General features: G+C 45.4%; 2 protein-coding genes and 1 pseudogene across 4 annotated transcripts in view; 2 read left to right on the top strand and 1 right to left on the bottom strand.

Moving 5' to 3' along the window:
• LOC140419111 (uncharacterized) overlaps positions 1-15,782 on the top strand; it is a 69,366-nt gene extending 53,584 nt beyond the window's left edge. The window contains exons 1-2 of one of the 2 annotated variants that reach the window (XM_072502872.1): positions 12,181-12,348; positions 13,220-15,782. In XM_072502872.1, coding sequence (XP_072358973.1) covers positions 13,329-14,357 — 1,029 coding nt within the window. In that variant the 5' untranslated portion in view covers positions 12,181-12,348; positions 13,220-13,328 and the 3' untranslated portion in view covers positions 14,358-15,782. Of the gene's footprint in view, positions 1-12,180; positions 12,349-13,219 lie in introns of those variants that run through there. The other variant, XM_072502873.1, reaches the window with a different exon arrangement.
• Positions 1-16,975, bottom strand: part of LOC140421519 (uncharacterized) — a 331,613-nt gene that overhangs the window by 195,531 nt on the left and 119,107 nt on the right. The gene's annotated exons all lie outside the window — the stretch shown is intronic.
• Positions 5,866-8,065, top strand: LOC140419112 (sodium/potassium-transporting ATPase subunit beta-1-like; annotated as a pseudogene).

Here is a 16,975-nt window from a genome sequence, read left to right as displayed (position 1 = left end):
CCCTTGACATCAAGGCAGCATTTGACCGAGTATGGCATCAAGGAGCCCCAGCTCATCTGGAGTCAATGGGAATCGGGGAACACTCTCCGCTGGTTGGAGTCTACCTGGTATAAAGGAAGATGGTAGTGGTGGTTGGAGGCCAACCATTTCAGCTCCAGGACATCACTGCAGGAGTTCCTCAGAGCAGTGTCCTTGGCCCAACCATCTTTAGCTGCTTCATTAATGATCTGCCTTCATCATAAGGTCAGAAGTGGGGATGTTTGCGGATAACTGCACAATGTTCAGCACCATGCGTGACTCCTCAAATAATGAAGCAGCCCTTGTCCAAATGCAGCAAGACCTGGACAATATCCAGGCTTGGGCTGATAAGTGGCAAGTTACATTCGTGCCACACAAGTGTCAGGCAATGACCACCTCCTCCAAGAGAGGATCTAACCATCGCCCCTTGACATTCAATGACATTACCATCGCTGAATCCCCCACAATGAACATCCTGGGGGGTGCCATTGATCATAAACAACTGGACGAGCCATATTCGCATTGCGGCTACCAGGGCAGGTCAAAAACTAGGAATTCTATAAAGGGTAACTCATGTCCTGACCCCCCCCCCAAAGCCTGTCCACCATCTGCAAAGCACAAGTCAGGAGTGTAATAGAATACTCTCCACTTGCCTGGATGAGTTCAGTTCCAACAACACTCAAGAAGTTCAACAGCATCCAGGACAAAGCAGCCCGCTTGATTGCTCCTCCTCCACAAACATTCAAACCATCCATCACCGACGAACAGTGACAGCCATGTGTACCATCACCAATGTTCCTTAGTCAGCACCTTCCAAATCCATGACCATGATCTGGAAGGCCAAGAGCAGCAGATCACTGGGAATCCCGCCACCTGGAGGCTCCCCTCCAAGTCACTCACTACCCTGACTGGGAAATATATCACCGTTCCTACGCTGTCGCTAGGAGAAAATCCTGGAATTCTCTCCCTAACAGCACAGTGGGTGTACCTACACCTGAAGGACTGCAGCGGTTCAAGAAGGAAACTTCCCACCACGTTTTGAAGGGCATCGAGGGATGCACAATAAATGCTGGCCTAACCAGTGAAGCCCACATCCCATAAATTAATAATAAAAGTCTGCAGCTTTCTTGCTCACTGTCAAAAAGAGGACCGCAAATGACTTAATCATGTCCCCAGGTTAAAGTCTAAAGCATTGATATAGAACTCAAGAAGCACGGAATCATGTCCTGGGAAATCTAGAATCCCACTGGAAATACTCCACCAATCACAAACATACCTCTCGACCACTGCCCTTCTTGCTGCTCCAGCTGATTCACTTCCTGCACTTGTGATTGTTCTGGACATGAGAAGTATCCTGGTTTCCCACGTGGAGCAGGACTGGAATCCCCGGCCAGGTCTTTAGTTATTTGATTAGTTGACTTAAACAAAATAAATTTAAGATTAAAATAAATAAAGATTCATCAGCTTCTCACTAATCAGTTTCTTCCATTGAGCTGAAGTCACCTTACTTTTATCAGGAATTCACTGAAATGTTTTTGTGAATTGTTTTTTAAAATAAATTTAGAGTACCCAATTCTTTTTTTTCCCAATTAAGGGACAATATAGTGTGGCCAATTCACCTACCCTGCACATCTTTGGTTGTGGGGGTAAAACACAGGCAGACACGGGGAGAATGTGCAAACTCCACACGGACAGTGACCCGGGGCCAGGCTCGAAACCAGGTCCTCAGCGCCTTCAGGCAGCAGTGCTAACCAGTGTGCCACCATGCCACCCTTTTTTGTTGATTGTTAATATCTAAACCTCGCAAATGATTAATTGACTGAAAAATTCAGATGTCTTCACTCTGACAATCGCAACTTCATCTTTATCCCCTAGATTTGATGAATGGACCACGTACTGTAATTCTATGAACGATGATCAGATTGATTTTAGTTTTGTGATAATTAATGAATCATCTCACTTTATCATTGATGAATGCAGTGACCAGGATGTGCTCTCCACAGGACTGGGATGCCCTGTCATTGCCTTTATTTATTCCATTATTAACTGACTGAAGCAACAATAAACTTCTGGTTAAAATAAATAAAGATTCATCAGCCACTCACCAATCAGCTCGTTCCATTTGCCTGAAGTCACGTTATTTTTATCAGGAATTAACTGAAATGATTTTCTTCATTTTTGTTATATAAACAGTTTGGATTTTAACTTAATGAAGAATTCAGACTTCTTTACTGTTATAATCGCTTGTCATTCAGCTTCAACTTTATCCCCAAGATTTGATCAACAGAACACTGACTGCAATTATATAAATTTATACTAATTAATGAATCATGACTTATAGTTCATTAATACAGTGACCACAATGCTTCTCCATTCTCTCACTGTACTCTTCGTGTTTTATAAAGTTCTAGCATAATCTCCTTGCTGTTATATTCCAGGCCTCATCCAAGAAAGGATTCTTGGCTGCCTGATCGATCTATCCAGCTACCTGTGGATAGGCACTCCAATGCCTCCCTGTTGCTCACCAGTTCTAAGTCTCATCCTATTTATAGTTCATTCACTTGTCTTGTTTTCACTCTGAAATTCATTATCTCTCACCGTTTGTAGCACAGTGGTTAACACTGTTACTTCACAGCGCCAGGGTCGATTCCCAGCTTCGGTCACTGGGTTGTAATGCAGAACAAGGCCAGAGCGTGGGTTCAATTCCCGTACCAGCTTACCCCAACTGGTGACGGAATGTGACGATTTGGGGCTTTTCACAGTAACCTCATACTTGTGGCAATAAAAGATTATTATGTCTGTGTGCAGTCTGCACGTTCTCTTCGTGTCTGCCTGGATTTCCTCCGCGTGCTCCAGTTTCCTCCCTCAAGTCCTGAAAGATTTGCTTGTTTGGTGAATCGGACATTCTGAATTCTCCCTGTGTACCTGAAAAGGCGCTGGAGTTTAAAAAAGATTGAATTCCATTTGCAATTGTTCTCCCCATCTGACCAATCCACTGATATCTTCCTGCAGTCCATGGCTTTCTCCCGCAATGTCAACCATACGCAGAATTGTTGTATAATCTGCAAATTTCATAATCATTCATATGTACCAGAGAACTGTGGAACCCCACTGGAAACAGGCATCCAGACATCATTCAGTCCTGGATGTGACTCACAGCAGCAATAACAGCAGAATCCATCCCCTGCTGTCGCCTGTGAACTTGCTTGCAGGTTGTTTGACTGAGCGAACCCCCTCCCACACATACAGCAGGTGTACGGCCTCTCCCCACTGTGAACCATGTGTCAGCAGATTCCATTTACTTTTAAGTCCCTTCTCGCAATCAGAGCATTTAAAAGGTCTCTGATCAGTATGAACAAGTTGGTGTGTCAGGCGGTGTGATGACTGAGTGAATCCCTTCCCACACGCAGAGCAGATGAACGGCCTCTCCACATTGGCTGAAACTCTGCATCATGTCTCAAACTCCAGGAGAAAAATTGACCTTTCTGTTTGTGGCTTTAAACAGATGAAACCCTGTGGATGTGGAGCAAACATTTCAACATTTGTTGTTGAAATATGGCAGCATGATGAAACAATCTAACAACAATTCAGGGCGTGATTTAAAGGAATAACTAGGCAGACAGGGAATGTCAACCTGAGGTCAAGGAGTCTCTGGTTTCAGTTGGTGAATGGACAGAAGGGTTAGGACAGGTTAGGGAGAAGGTTAATACTGTCATCATTCAGAACAACACAGACTATAAAGCAACAAATGAGGAACTTTACTGTCCAATTTAATATTCACATAATATATTTGTAGATCAGAGACAGAAGAACAGGAATTTGCAATCAGTTTGGAGATAACTTTGATATTTTCCATTCTTAAACATTTTGTCTTGAAAGATACCAAATGGGATGAAGCCAAATCTTGAAAAGGCAATGTCTTTAGTTTAAATCATCACCGTGCTGTCAGTGGAAAGGGTTAACTTCTCTGCTCTCAAAGGTGTTGGAGCAAACGTGCTGAAATGCGCACAACTGTGTTGACTTTACGTAGCTTTATTTTCAGATATGAAATGAATCAAACACCATTTTAAACTTTGTATTCTCAATTCATTTGTCAACTTTTTGTGGGTAGGTGCGTAGGTTGCACAGTTGCTTCACAGCGCCAGGGTCCCAGGTTTGATTCCCGGCTCAGGTGACTGAATGCGCAGAGTCAGCACGTTCTATTCATGTCTGCGTGGGTTTCGTCCCACAAGTCCCGAAAGAGGTGCTGTTGGGTAATTTGGACATTCTCAATTCTCCCTCTGTGTACCCGAACAGGCGCTGGAATGTGGCGATAAGAGGCTTTCACAGTAACTTCATTGCAGTGTTAATATAAGCCTACTTGTGACAATGCAGATTATTATTATTATCAGCTGGTGTGTGGAGAAGATCACGTTCCTGTAGATCTGTCAGCACAGAAACCGCACTGTGCTTTTATATCCACTCAGTCTGCAAGTAGGTGAATCTTTTAAACATGACCCTAGTGAAGGTCTTCCCGGTGCTGCTAAGGAGTGAGACATTCCTGTAGTTGCTGCAACCTCCTCTGTCACTGCTGTTTTTATCAGCTGTGATGATTTTAGTAACATGCACATGGAATGGTTCCGACCTCCCAACAGAGGAGGAGGTCGTGAAGGTGTGACAGTCGATGGGACTTTGTGTTTGAGCAGTTCAGCTGGAATTCCATCCTTGCTGGGCGCTTTTATGCTTGTTGAGCAATCAATGGCCTTGTCCAACTGAACCATGACAGGAAGCTGCAGGAGAGTCAGACAGCGACTGGGAGATGTCCGTCTGATGGAGCACAGCTGACAGTCATGTTCAACCCAGCGGGACATCTGTTTACATCTGTCAGGATGTCACCATCTGGGATTTCAGCGAACGCCTTTGGTGATGGTCAGACCCAGAGCCCTCTTCTTCCCATCACACACAGCACATAGATTTCTGTTATCACAGGCAGTGTGGAATTACTGACGTTGGCTGTCCAGTGTTTATTTTCACAATCTCTCCGTCTTTTACAAAACTGTCTTGACTACTTTCAAGTGATGCCGTGTTCTCGGTGTTGGGTTTATGTTGTACATCAGATCGGCTTTGCTTTTTGCTTCAATGACAGATGTCATCTCTGCTGAGGGGCTCTCAAACCAGTCTGTGTTATGGGTTCCACCGTTACCTTCGAATCCTGTCGGATCTTTCCAGTGCAGAAGGAGGCCATTTGGCCCATCGAGTCTGCAATGACCCTGTGAAAGAGCACTCAACCTCGGCCCACTCCCCCGCTCTGCCCCCCTAACCCTGGCTGCTGCTGCTGTGTCAGAAATGATTGAACTCAGTGACTTCCAAGTTTCATCAATATCAATGTTGATTGATGAAGTTTTTATTGATGTGCCTGTGAAATATTTCACAGTTTAGTTTAATGCTCCTTGATAATGTAATTTCACAATGGACATGTTGCTGTGAGGAATGTGTGAGTAACAATTGTCAGCAAGGATTAATCAGCACTTTCTAATTGGAGATGTTAATCAGTGGAACCTTTCAAACTCTGAATTGTAGATTTTGGATCAAACATCAATTTCGGATTGAAGTAAAAGTTCAGAATTGTCTTGTTCCTGTTCAGAGTTCCTGAATGAAGCTTCACCTTCCGCGGGACTCCTGACACCTGGAGCTTCTCAACTCCACTTCCCGCCCCGCCCCCCCCCCCCCCCCCCGCCCCACCCAAGCCCGCGCCCCTCCCCCTCCCCCTCCCTTCCTCCGCACCCCCCCCTCCCCGCCCCGCCCCTTTCTTGTTTGAAAAGCAACAGCCGCCGCGCGAGGGAGTGCGCGCGCCGCCGGCCAGCATCAGCTCAACAGCGAGGCCAAGCTTTCCTCAAACTCTCCCACAATCCCCCGCTCAGCCTCCTCGAGACAGCATGGCCCGGGCCCGGGCCAAGGGCAAGGAGGCAGGTGGAGACTGGAAGAAATTCCTCTGGGATTCCGAAATAAAAAAGCACTTTTTAGGCAGGACCGGCAGTCGTTGGCTCAAGATATTCTGGTTCTTCTTGATCTTTTATGGCTGCCTCGCTGGGATCTTCATTGGAACCATTCAAGCGCTGCTGCTCACGATTAGTCAATTTGAACCCAAACACCAAGACAGAGTTGCACCCCCAGGACTATCACAAACACTGTATTTGTTCAAAACAGAAAGTTCCTTTAGTATGTCAGACCCAAACTCCTACGAATGTTTTGCGAAAAGTTTGAACACGTTCTTGGATCTTTACAATGACTCCAGTCAGGGTGGCAACACTCCTTTTGAGAACTGTGAAGAGATTCCTCCAGCCTACATTCATGCAGGCCCACTGGACGATTCAGGACAGAAGAGAGCGTGCAGATTTTACCGGACGTGGTTTAAGACTTGCTCTGGATTAAATGATCCTAATTACGGTTATGCTGAAAACCCCGCATTGTTCCGAAGCTCAACAGGATTCTTAACTTTTATCCCGGGCCTCCAAAGAATTCCACCGAACTTGCAGAAGAGTTGCAAATCAATTATAATCCGTTTATTATTCCCATTCATTGTGCAGCAAAGAAAGAAGACCGAGATAAAGTTGGATCTGTGAAATAGTTTTCATAGAATTTACAGTGCAGAAGGAGGCCATTCGGCCAATCGAGTCTGCACCAGCTCTTGGAAAGAGCACCCTACCCAAGGTTCACACCTCCACCCTATCCCCATAACCCAGTAAGCCCACCCAACACTAAGGGCAATTTATCATGGCCAATCCACCTAACCTGCACATCTTTGGACTGGGAGGATTCAGCAGCTTTCCTTTGCAGTACTACCCATACATGGCAAGTGTCTGCAGGAAAAATACCTTCAGTTCTTTGTTGCTATTCAGTTTATAAACGTCAAACAGAATACGGAAGTGCGCATTGAGTGTAAAGTGTATGGTGAAAATATTAACTATAGTGACAAGGACTGCTTTGGGGCTGGTTTAGCACAGGGCTAAACCTCTGGCTTTGAAAGCAGACCAAAGCAGGCCAGCAGCATGGTTCAATTCCCGTACCAGCCTCCCCGAACAGGCGCCGGAATGTGGCGATTAGGGGCTTTTCACTGTAACTTCATTTGAAGTCTACTTGTGACAAAAAGCGATTTTCATTTCCGGGACGTTTTGAAGTAAAATTTGAGATCACGAGCTGATAACTGCATAATACAATTTGCCCCTTTATTTCAAATTAGTCTAGAACAAACTGTCGTATATATGGGACCTACACTTAATCTATATGCTTTACACTAGCTTTCTGCATTTACCTAGGTACGTATCATAAAACCCCGCATTGTGGGGCAATATGTAGTACATATGTATTCCACTGTAAATGATAATACTTGAGCTATGGGTATGCCCATTACTGTAAATTATAATTCCACTAATGTGTAGCAGTGTTTGTGTTCTTGGGTATTGCTGCCTTGTGCCTCGTGTGAGTTTGAGTGTACATTACTGTAGAGCATTCACAGGTCCTTCAAATTATGTTGCCGTTTTTAAGCACACTTTGCTTTCCCAGTTGTAAATACTCTGAAAATTGCCATGGTATTTGATTTTGTTTCTGTTATGCCCATGTGTATGAATATACTGAACTCTGAAGTTTGTGTCGGGGAGGGAGGAAAAGTTGCATTTTTGGGGGGCAATGTTAAGTGTAGGGTGATGGGTTTTATTACGCTTCCTTTTAGGTCTGTTTAATCTTCAATCCGTGTTGAGATCTGGGTCTGGCTATCAAGGTATTGTGATTAGTTATTAAAGTTGTTTGCTGGAACCATCACATGGTGGTGTCTAGAAATGTTTTAAACCATTTTCATGGAAGATTTTATATTTATGCAGTTGTAAAATCTTTTGCAAAGTGTAATTATAAAAGATACCAAAGTCACTGGTAAAATCATAATCTTTATTTTAAACCAATGCAGTAGGATGGCGTTCATGGTGTGCAATGTAACATCTGTAAACTTGTTGAGGGATCAATACTCCACCCGATTTAAAGCATCAACAAATAAAACTCATGAACCTAAAAAAGAGAGTTGGTGACTAAAGGAGAATATCACAGATGGTGCTTTTAAAATGGGTCGTTGTAGCTCTGAAAATCAGTGACATCTGAAAGTATTTAACTGTAGCCAGTTATAGGGCTTGTTAACATCAGCAGATATTGTCAGACCATCAATCCTGGATTTGATTAACAGCAGCACAAACAACAAAATCCAATCCCTGCAGGCACTTGACAACTTGCTGATGTATCAGCTCATACCATGACTGAGTGAATCCCTTCCCACAGCGTCGATGTTGATCTCGGCCCTTTGTGAACCTTCTCCTTAGTGTGACTTCGTTGGTGTCTTAACAGGCTGGATGACTGAGTGAAGGTAGCAAAGTTAAGGAGAAACTATTTCGCCCAAAGGGCTGAATCTGTGGACTTCACTGCCCCAGAGTGCGGTGGATGCTGGGACAGTGAGTAAATTTCAAGAGGAGTTAGACAGATTTTTAATTGGTAATGGGTTGAAGGGTTATGGAGAATGGGAAGGATGGTGGAATTACGGCCAGGATAAGATTAGACATGATTGAATGGCGGAGCAGATTCGATTGGCTAAATGGCCTAATTCTGCTCCTATATCTTATGAACTTATCAACACTTCCCTTGGAGGACTTCCGGTGACGGCGGGCGGGAGGCGGCCGCACAATGGAGAGCCCCCGCTCGGGAACGGCAATTTCGGGGCTTTAAGCCCGGTCCCAGGGTCCGCGGAGGCGGCAGAAGAAGGGAGAAGGCACGGAGGAGGCACTGAGAAGACACAGGAGGGAAAAAAAACCCAAAGCAAAATGTCGAGGGTGAGCAAAAAAACAGCCGCAAAAAAAACAGCTGGAGGTCCGTCGGGGAGTGGAAAGGTCAACGCGGGGTCACCAGGAAACATGGAGGCTGGAGCACCAGGGAAGGCCACACTGCTTACGGCTGAAGAAATAACCAAGGTGATGGCTGCGGAATTTGAAAAGCAGTTGGCGCAGATTGCGAAATGCATGGAGATGGTGAGGAAGGAGATGAGGGAGGTCTTGTGTGTGCTGGTGGAGGAGGCGGTTTTCCCGGTGAGGATGGAGGTGGCGAGCGCAGTGGCGGAGGTGCGAGAGCAAGGGGAGGCGCTGAAGGAAGTGAAGGAGATGTTATTGCAGCACGGTGATCAACTTGCCTCGATGGGGAAAGAGATGTGGAAGGTGATGGATACTAACAAGGATCTGCGAGGAAAAATGGAAGACCTGGAAAATAGATCCAGGTGACAGAACTTGAGGATTGTGGGGCTGCCCGAAGGAGTTGAAGGACCGAAGCCGACTGAGTATTTTGCCGCGATGCTGGCAAAACTACTGGGGGAGGGGGAGGACCCCTCCCGATATGAACTGGATCAGGCTCATCGGTCGTGGAGGCCTGTACCAAAGGCGAGTGAGCCGCCAAGGGCATTGACTCTGTGCTTCCGTAGGTAAAGGGTGAAGGAGAAGGTCCTGAGCTGGGCCAAGCAGAAGCAGGTGGTGCAGTGGGCTGGAGCTGGTATACGTGTATACCAGGACTTTACGGTGGAGCTGGCATGGAGGCGGGCTGTCTTCAACCGGGTGAACAGGGACTGTACATTAGCAAGGTGCGGTGCGGCATTGTATATCCAGCGAAGCTGAGGGTGACTTACAAGCTCAGGGACTTTTATTTTGGAACGGCGGAAGCAGCGGAGGAGTTTGCGAAAGCAGAAGGACTGTGGCAGAACTGACAAATTGAGGAATGGCCATGTGCCGATGTAACCTCATGACTGTATTTTCTTCTTTTTTGTATCACTGCGCGTGGGTGTAGAGATTAAAGGAGCCAAGGTGGTATATATTTTGGACAAGGGAAGGGACGGGACTTTCACTCAAAATGAGAGTTCTTTGGGGTGTAGGTGGATAGGCGGGGTTTGTGTGCTAAAAGGGGATCTTTGGCCTTTCCTGGGGCCGGGCAAGTGGGAAAGGGACCCGGGCAGGGGCCTCCACGCTGTCCGGTTTAAGCCGGCCAGTGAACGGGAGTGAGGTGGGGGGAGGGCAGCGGCCATCGGAGCCTGGCAGAACAGGGTCCGAGTGGTCTAGCCGGGGTTAAAAGTTGTGGGGGAAGGAACCGAGGGTAGGGGGAGGAGTTTTACAAGAGGCAGTGGACGGGAGGAGCTGGAGACGTGGGGTGGGGTGGGGGGGGGAGCAGTGTAAGATTAAGGGTGGCTACGGGTAATCCCTGATTTATTTTTGTCATTTGTTTATGTAAACATGCGGGTTGAGGTTTGGGGGTTGGTGGGTAGATGGGATCATTGTTGCTATTATGGGGACTGACATATCTTGCTGATTATTGTTTATTGTTGATGGATGTAAATGTGGGAGAAAATGTGAAAATGGAGGTGAATTTAAAAAAAAGATTTTTTAAAACACTTCCCTTGAAGTGTCTGCTGCTTTCCAGATCCCTTCCTTTCAACTCACTTTTCAATTCGACTGCTTTGCATTATTCTCAACTCCAGAGAGAACAGACTCATCCCACAGAACCTCTCCTCCAAGGAAACTGCCTGATCTCAGGAATCAATCCTGTGAAACTTAGCTCCTCACTGGCAGTGAGCGAATAGAGAGAAGAAAGAGCAGAAAGGGGAAAAGCGCTAGAGACACAGATAGGCAGAATGTAAGAGTGAAGGAGACTGAGCCAAATATAGAAACAAAGAGAGACAGAATGGGGTAGACATTAAAAGCAGCAGATACATTTCACCATTCCATTGGATTGCTAACTTAGATTAACAGACAGAAAGAAGGAAAAAAAACTTAGATTTAAACAGTGCCAGCAGAGAGTCAGGAAAAAGAGAGGGGCTGGGGAGGAAAGAACAAATGATCTTATGATGGGATTGATAAATGGAGTGATTAAATGACAAAGAGGATGATGGTACCGGGCAATATTGTAATAATGAGAGAAGTAAAAAAACTAATAGACCAAGAAAAGAACCAAAAGACAGGTCCGAATTTAAAATTATACCAGACGAACCACTATCAACATCTAATGTCTGAAAGATTGAATGATGGTTACGATCTGAAATTGTTGAAATGAATGTGCCTGATCAACAGATGAGTTCTCTGACCTACCATTCAGCTTCATTGGAACAGTGCAGGACATCCAGGGTACAGAGGTCAGACTAGGAGTGGAGCAGAGAATTCAAATGAATGCTCAGAATCACATTCATGGACAAAGCAGTCACAAAATCTGAATTTAGTTTCAGAATAATGCAAAGCAGTCGAATTGAAAAGTGAGTTGAAAGGAAGGGATCTGGAAAGCAGTAGACACTTCATGTTGTTCCAAGGGAAGTGAGGTCTGGTTGTGTCGATAAGTTCATAAGATATAGGAGCAGAATTAGGCCATTTGGCCAATCGAATCTGCTCCGCCATTCAATCATGTCTGATCTTATCCTGGCCGTAATTCCACTGTCCTAAACTGTGTGGAGATCACATAGTGAGCAGCAAGTGAACATAACTAAATTGCAAGAAGTACAAGTATGTCCCGCGTCATCTGGAAAGTGTATTTTGGGATTTGAAATCCCTCTCTGGGCTGGAAACTCATGTGTAAATCTCACTGTAAAAAGATTGTTCACCAGTTGAAAGTGGAAAAGAGTTCACTCGGTTATGCCATTTACTGACTTGGCCACACAGTCACACTGGAGAGAGACCACTCAGATACATAATGTGTATGAGAGGGATTTACTCAGTTTCCCTACTCATTAACACTCCAGCTTTAAAGGTTCGAAAGGCTCTGATCCACAATTGCTGAATTCTTATTGGCAAGACAGAGTTTAAATATTCGGTGTATGGGGAAAATTCACTTGTTCACCCCACCTGCTGAGGCGCCAGTGAGTACATATCGAACTATTGGGGTTTATTCTGCAGTTAATTACACTGAGGACAGGACTATGCTTCCTGAGAAATTGGTTGATGCATCAATTAGTTTAATCATTTTACATGTTAACCCTATAGCTGCGATCATAATCAGACATGAAATACAATTTTCGTCAAACAATATCACCTTTCAATGGCGGGGGTGGTACCCAGCATTCCTGGCGAAAGAGAATATGCCCTATCATCACAATAGCAGATGTGTGCACATGCGCAGCGGATGTTGGTGAATAGAGCATGCGCCGTGCGTGTTCAGCCTGATCATGCGCAGTTTGGGTGCTGGAGCTGCAGGGACGCGGCGGAGTGGATGCACAGGCTTCAGAAACACCCAGTGGAGGAGGCCTCAAACCCAGAACAAGAAGCTCCCCGTCCCCAATTTGCACCGACCCCGGTGGTAATTGCAGAACCTCTGTAACTGGGGAGATGGGGGTAATTCCAGTGGATCAGAGACCCAGGCCAATGGCCTGGGGACAGGGGCTCAAATCCCACCCTGGAGTTGGGGAAGTTTAAATTAAATTAATAAAGGGGGAGGAATCTGGAACATAAATCCACTTTCAGCAGGAATGACCATTACAGCTATCATCAATTGTAAACTGATGGGAACCTGCTGTCCTTCCCTAGTCTGGCCTACAGGAGATTCAGACTCTCAACAGCCCTCTGACAAGGACAATAAGGGGTCAGAAACAAATCCAATGAAACCCACATCCCATAAAATAACAAAGGAAAAATTGATGGACTTGGGTTAATGACAGTCATCTTCCTCGGGGGGCAGGACATGTGCAGGGTCATCACTGACCCTGTGCGGTGGCACAGTGGTTAGCACCGCAGTCTCACAGCACTGGGAACACGGGTTTGATTCCGACTTTGGGTGACTGCGGGGACTTCGCACCTTCTCCCCTTGTCTGTGTGTCAGGCTTGCCTCCTGGTGCTCTGGTTTAGTCCCACAGTCCAAAGCTGTGAAGGTTCGGTGGATTGGCATCCCTCAGTTGCCCCTTCATGTCTAAAGGTCCGTTGGTGTTATGGGAATAGCGTGAGGGAGTGGGTCCTGTCGGGTGTTCTTTCGGAGGGTCAATACAGACTCTGGGCTGAATGGCCTCCTGCACTGTAGGGATTCTATGAAATATATATGTAAATGTTCTGAATTGCCATCCTGGACTGACAGCAATGGATTTTGGAACTCCTTTTATAGGGTGTAACACCGCTAACTCAAACCAAAAATTTTTTTGTCTCTGTTGAATTTTTAACCTTCGACATTGTGTTCACAGGATGTTGGAAAAGCAGGAGATGAAGGCAGGAAACTCAAACCAAACATCACATCAGGATCTGACGCGATTGCCTAAATTATTGTAATCTGAATATCATTTAATCTTGAACATGGAAGGAGAAAGCAATGGAGAGAAACCGTCCACGTGTTCTGTGTGTGGACGAGGATTCAGCCGATCATCTGGCCTCTTGAGACATAAATGCAAACATGCTGGGGAGAAACCATGGAAATGTGGGGACTGTGGGAAGAGGTTCAGATACCCGTCTGAGCTGAAAACTCATCAACACAATCACAATGGAGAGAGACCGTTCACCTGCTCCGACTGTGGGAAGGGATTCACCACCTCATCCATCTTGCTGACACACCAGCGAGTTCACACTGGGGAGAGACCATTCACCTGCACCAAGTGTGGGAAGGGGTTCATCTGTTCATCCCACCTATTGAAACACCAATGGGTTCACACTGGGGAGAGACCGTTTAGCTGCCAGGAGTGTGGGAAAGGATTTACTACCTCATCCATCCTGCTGACACACCAACGGGTTCACACTGGAGAGAAACCATTCACATGCTCCGAGTGTGGGAAGGGATTCCCTACCTCGTCTATCCTGCTGAAACACCAGCGAGTTCACACAGGGGAGAGGCCATTCACCTGTTCGGATTGTGGAAAGGGATTCACTGATTCATCCGACCTGCTGAAACATCAGCGAATTCATAACGGAGAGAGGCCATTCATCTGCTCTGTGTGTGGGAAGGGATTTACTCAGTCAAAGACCCTGCGAAAACACCAGCGAGGTCACACCGGGGAGAGACCGTTCACCTGCTCTGAGTGTGGGAAAGGATTCACTCAGTCATTCATCTTATTGAAACACCAGCGTGTTCACACTGGGGAGAGGCCATTCATCTGCTCCAGTTGTGGGAAGGGATTTACTGATTCATCCACCCTGCTGAGACATCAGCGAGTTCACACTGGGGAAAGGCCATTCACTTGCTCCAAGTGTGGGAAAAGATTCACTCAGTCATCCAACCTGCAGAAACACCAGCGAGTTCACAGTGGGGAGAGGCCATTCACTTGCTCCAAATGTGGGATGGGATTCACTCAGTCATCTCACCTGCTGAAACACCAGCGGGTTCACCAGTGACTGCAGTGATTGGATTTTGCTGTTAATCACATCCAGGACCAAATCATTTTTATTGGCATCTGTTTCTGCTGAGGTTAATAGACCCCAGCACAGTTGTAGGACATGTTTTGGATAAAAGTTAAAAAAAACAACTTTGTGTTGAGCAGTTTGGTGAATGTTTTTACTGTTTCTAACACAAATGAGTTCCTTTTGAATGCTCTCCCCCTCCCCAGTCTCCTCCATCTTCATCACTAACAACAAGTGTGAGGGGCTCTTGGAGCTTCTTTGTAACTAAAATAATGACAATCCGATCTGCTGCCTCTGCTGCTTCCCTCCCTCCTACTAGCCCACCGGGACAAACTGACTCTTAATTTCCCCCTTGTCTGAGTCCTGAACTCCCATCTTCCTCCATCCAGCCCCCCCACACACACCAGTGAGTTCATACTGCAGAGAGAGGGTTTAAATGCTGAGACTGTGACAGGAGCTGTAAAACCCACATTCACTGATGGTTCACCAGTGCAGTCACTCTGGTTCCACTCTATTCAATTGCTCTCAGTGCAGGGAGAGGTTCAGCCGATTGTCTATCCTGCAGCAGCACCAGTGAGTTCACACCGGGGAGAGGTCATTCAGTCCAAAGATGTGTGGGTGAGGTGGATTGGACATGCTAAATTGCCTTAGTGTCCAAAAAGGTTAAGTGGGGTTACTGGGTTAAGTGGGGTTAGTGGGTTACGGGGATAGGATGGAGGTGTGGGCTTGGGTAGGGTGCTCTTTCCAAGGGCCGGTGCAGACTCAATTGGCCGAATGGCCTCCTTAGCACTGTAAATTATATGATTCTATGACCTGCTCCATGTGGGGGGAGGGATTCACTGAGTCATTCAACCTGTTAACACACCAGCGGGTTCATACTGTCGGAAGCTATTTTAAATGTGTTTTAAAATTTCTCTGGAGCTGATGTCCTATCAGCATGTTCACACTGACCATTCAGGATCTCACTGTGGGTTCAGGTGATCATGTGGACTCAGTGTCCGCCAGCGCACTCATACTGGGCAGAGACTGTGCATCTATTCCATGTGTGGGAAGAGATTCGCTCAGTCATCCCACCTCAACACACATCCACTTGTCCACACTTTTCAAAGTTCTGACTGTGAGCAGATTTAAAATCAATCGGATCTGCTGACAAACAAACACATTCACACGAGTAAGAGGCTGTTCACCCGCTCTGTGTGTGGCGAGAGATTCACTTGGTCATCACCCCCACTGAGTCACCAGTGAATTCATGGTGATTACAGGGGTTGGATTCTGCTGTTATTGCTGCTGTTAATCACATCCAGGACTGAACCATGTTCATTCTGACAGTTGCAGTTTGTTTCTGTTGATAATAATTCCAGTAACTGGAATGAAGTTTAATATTCTGGATAAATGTCAAATAAATCAGCTTTGTTTAAACCTGTTGTATATTTTTGTGTTTCCCATCTGAGTATTTAACATCACGTGTCTCGAGCTCAGAAAGGACAATCTGGGGGAGGCTCATACGGCAGCAACTGAACTTCAGGCTCACAATTTACTGACGGTCAGACCCATGCAGAAACTCTGGCTGTATTTCTTCAGAAGCTACTTCTCAGCTCGTTTCAGCTCACCTTCCAAACGAAAACTCAATTCAACTGTTTTTCTGCAAAATGCCTGGTACCATAGCTCCTCCCATTAATTACATCATCTTACCAAGATGAAACTTAATTAACTCCACAGGGAACCTCCTTAATACAAATAAAACTCCATTCGCCCAAACTTTTTACAATGCCATAATTACACCTCTGGCTGCCAAAATCTTTCAAACCAGGATTCTTTAAAAACACCACTGCAGCAGTCATACACACACTAACCCAGGCTTTAACCCTGACTGCACCAAATACCTATAATACAATATATCTGAAACCCCTCCATTCATCACAAGGCTCATTTTCCCAAATGTTTAGTTGACGTATAGAAATCCTGAGTTCTCACTGGGACAGGCACCTATCAATATGTTTTGAAAAATAAACTGCTGGTTTATGTTTTCATAGTGGCTGCAAAAGCTTGGAACACAGTTAATGAAAAGGATACAAAGTGACACACAGCCTTAAACTAATACAGAAATTACAAAGTTATCTCATAAAATTTATAACAAGTGTGCATAAAATCAGTGCATAAAGGTGTCAGTGTGTAAATGTTGAGAGAGCAAAATATATTATAAACTACAGCATGACATATTCAAATAAAACATATTTGTATGTAATATGTGTTAAACTGACGAAAGAACTATGAAAACTGATTGGAGAACTTAAATTCTTTAAGTTCACAAACCAAAGGTGGTTACATAGTGTGACAGAAAGTGACTGCTTCTTTCCAGAAACTACAAGTTAAAGGTTAAACTAATTTAAGATACAAGGCTGAAGGTTTGAAATCTCAGTTTTCTTCACACAACCTCACAGTTTTCTTCACTCAAACTGATGTATAACTGTTAATTTTCAATGGCAGGAAAGTTTAACGGTTCCAGACCTTTGCTCATCCAACCTTTATGGGATTCACAGCAGTTGCCCTGTAATTAAACCATTAAAGTGTAACTTTGTCCTGGTCTCAGGCCATGGGATGTATTTCACTTG

The sequence above is a fragment of the Scyliorhinus torazame genome, chromosome 5, assembly GCF_047496885.1.
Source record: "Scyliorhinus torazame isolate Kashiwa2021f chromosome 5, sScyTor2.1, whole genome shotgun sequence".
Taxonomy (NCBI): Eukaryota; Metazoa; Chordata; class Chondrichthyes; order Carcharhiniformes; family Scyliorhinidae; genus Scyliorhinus; species Scyliorhinus torazame.
Note: the sequence above shows the minus strand (reverse complement) of the source record. Positions and strands in the feature narration are given on the sequence as shown.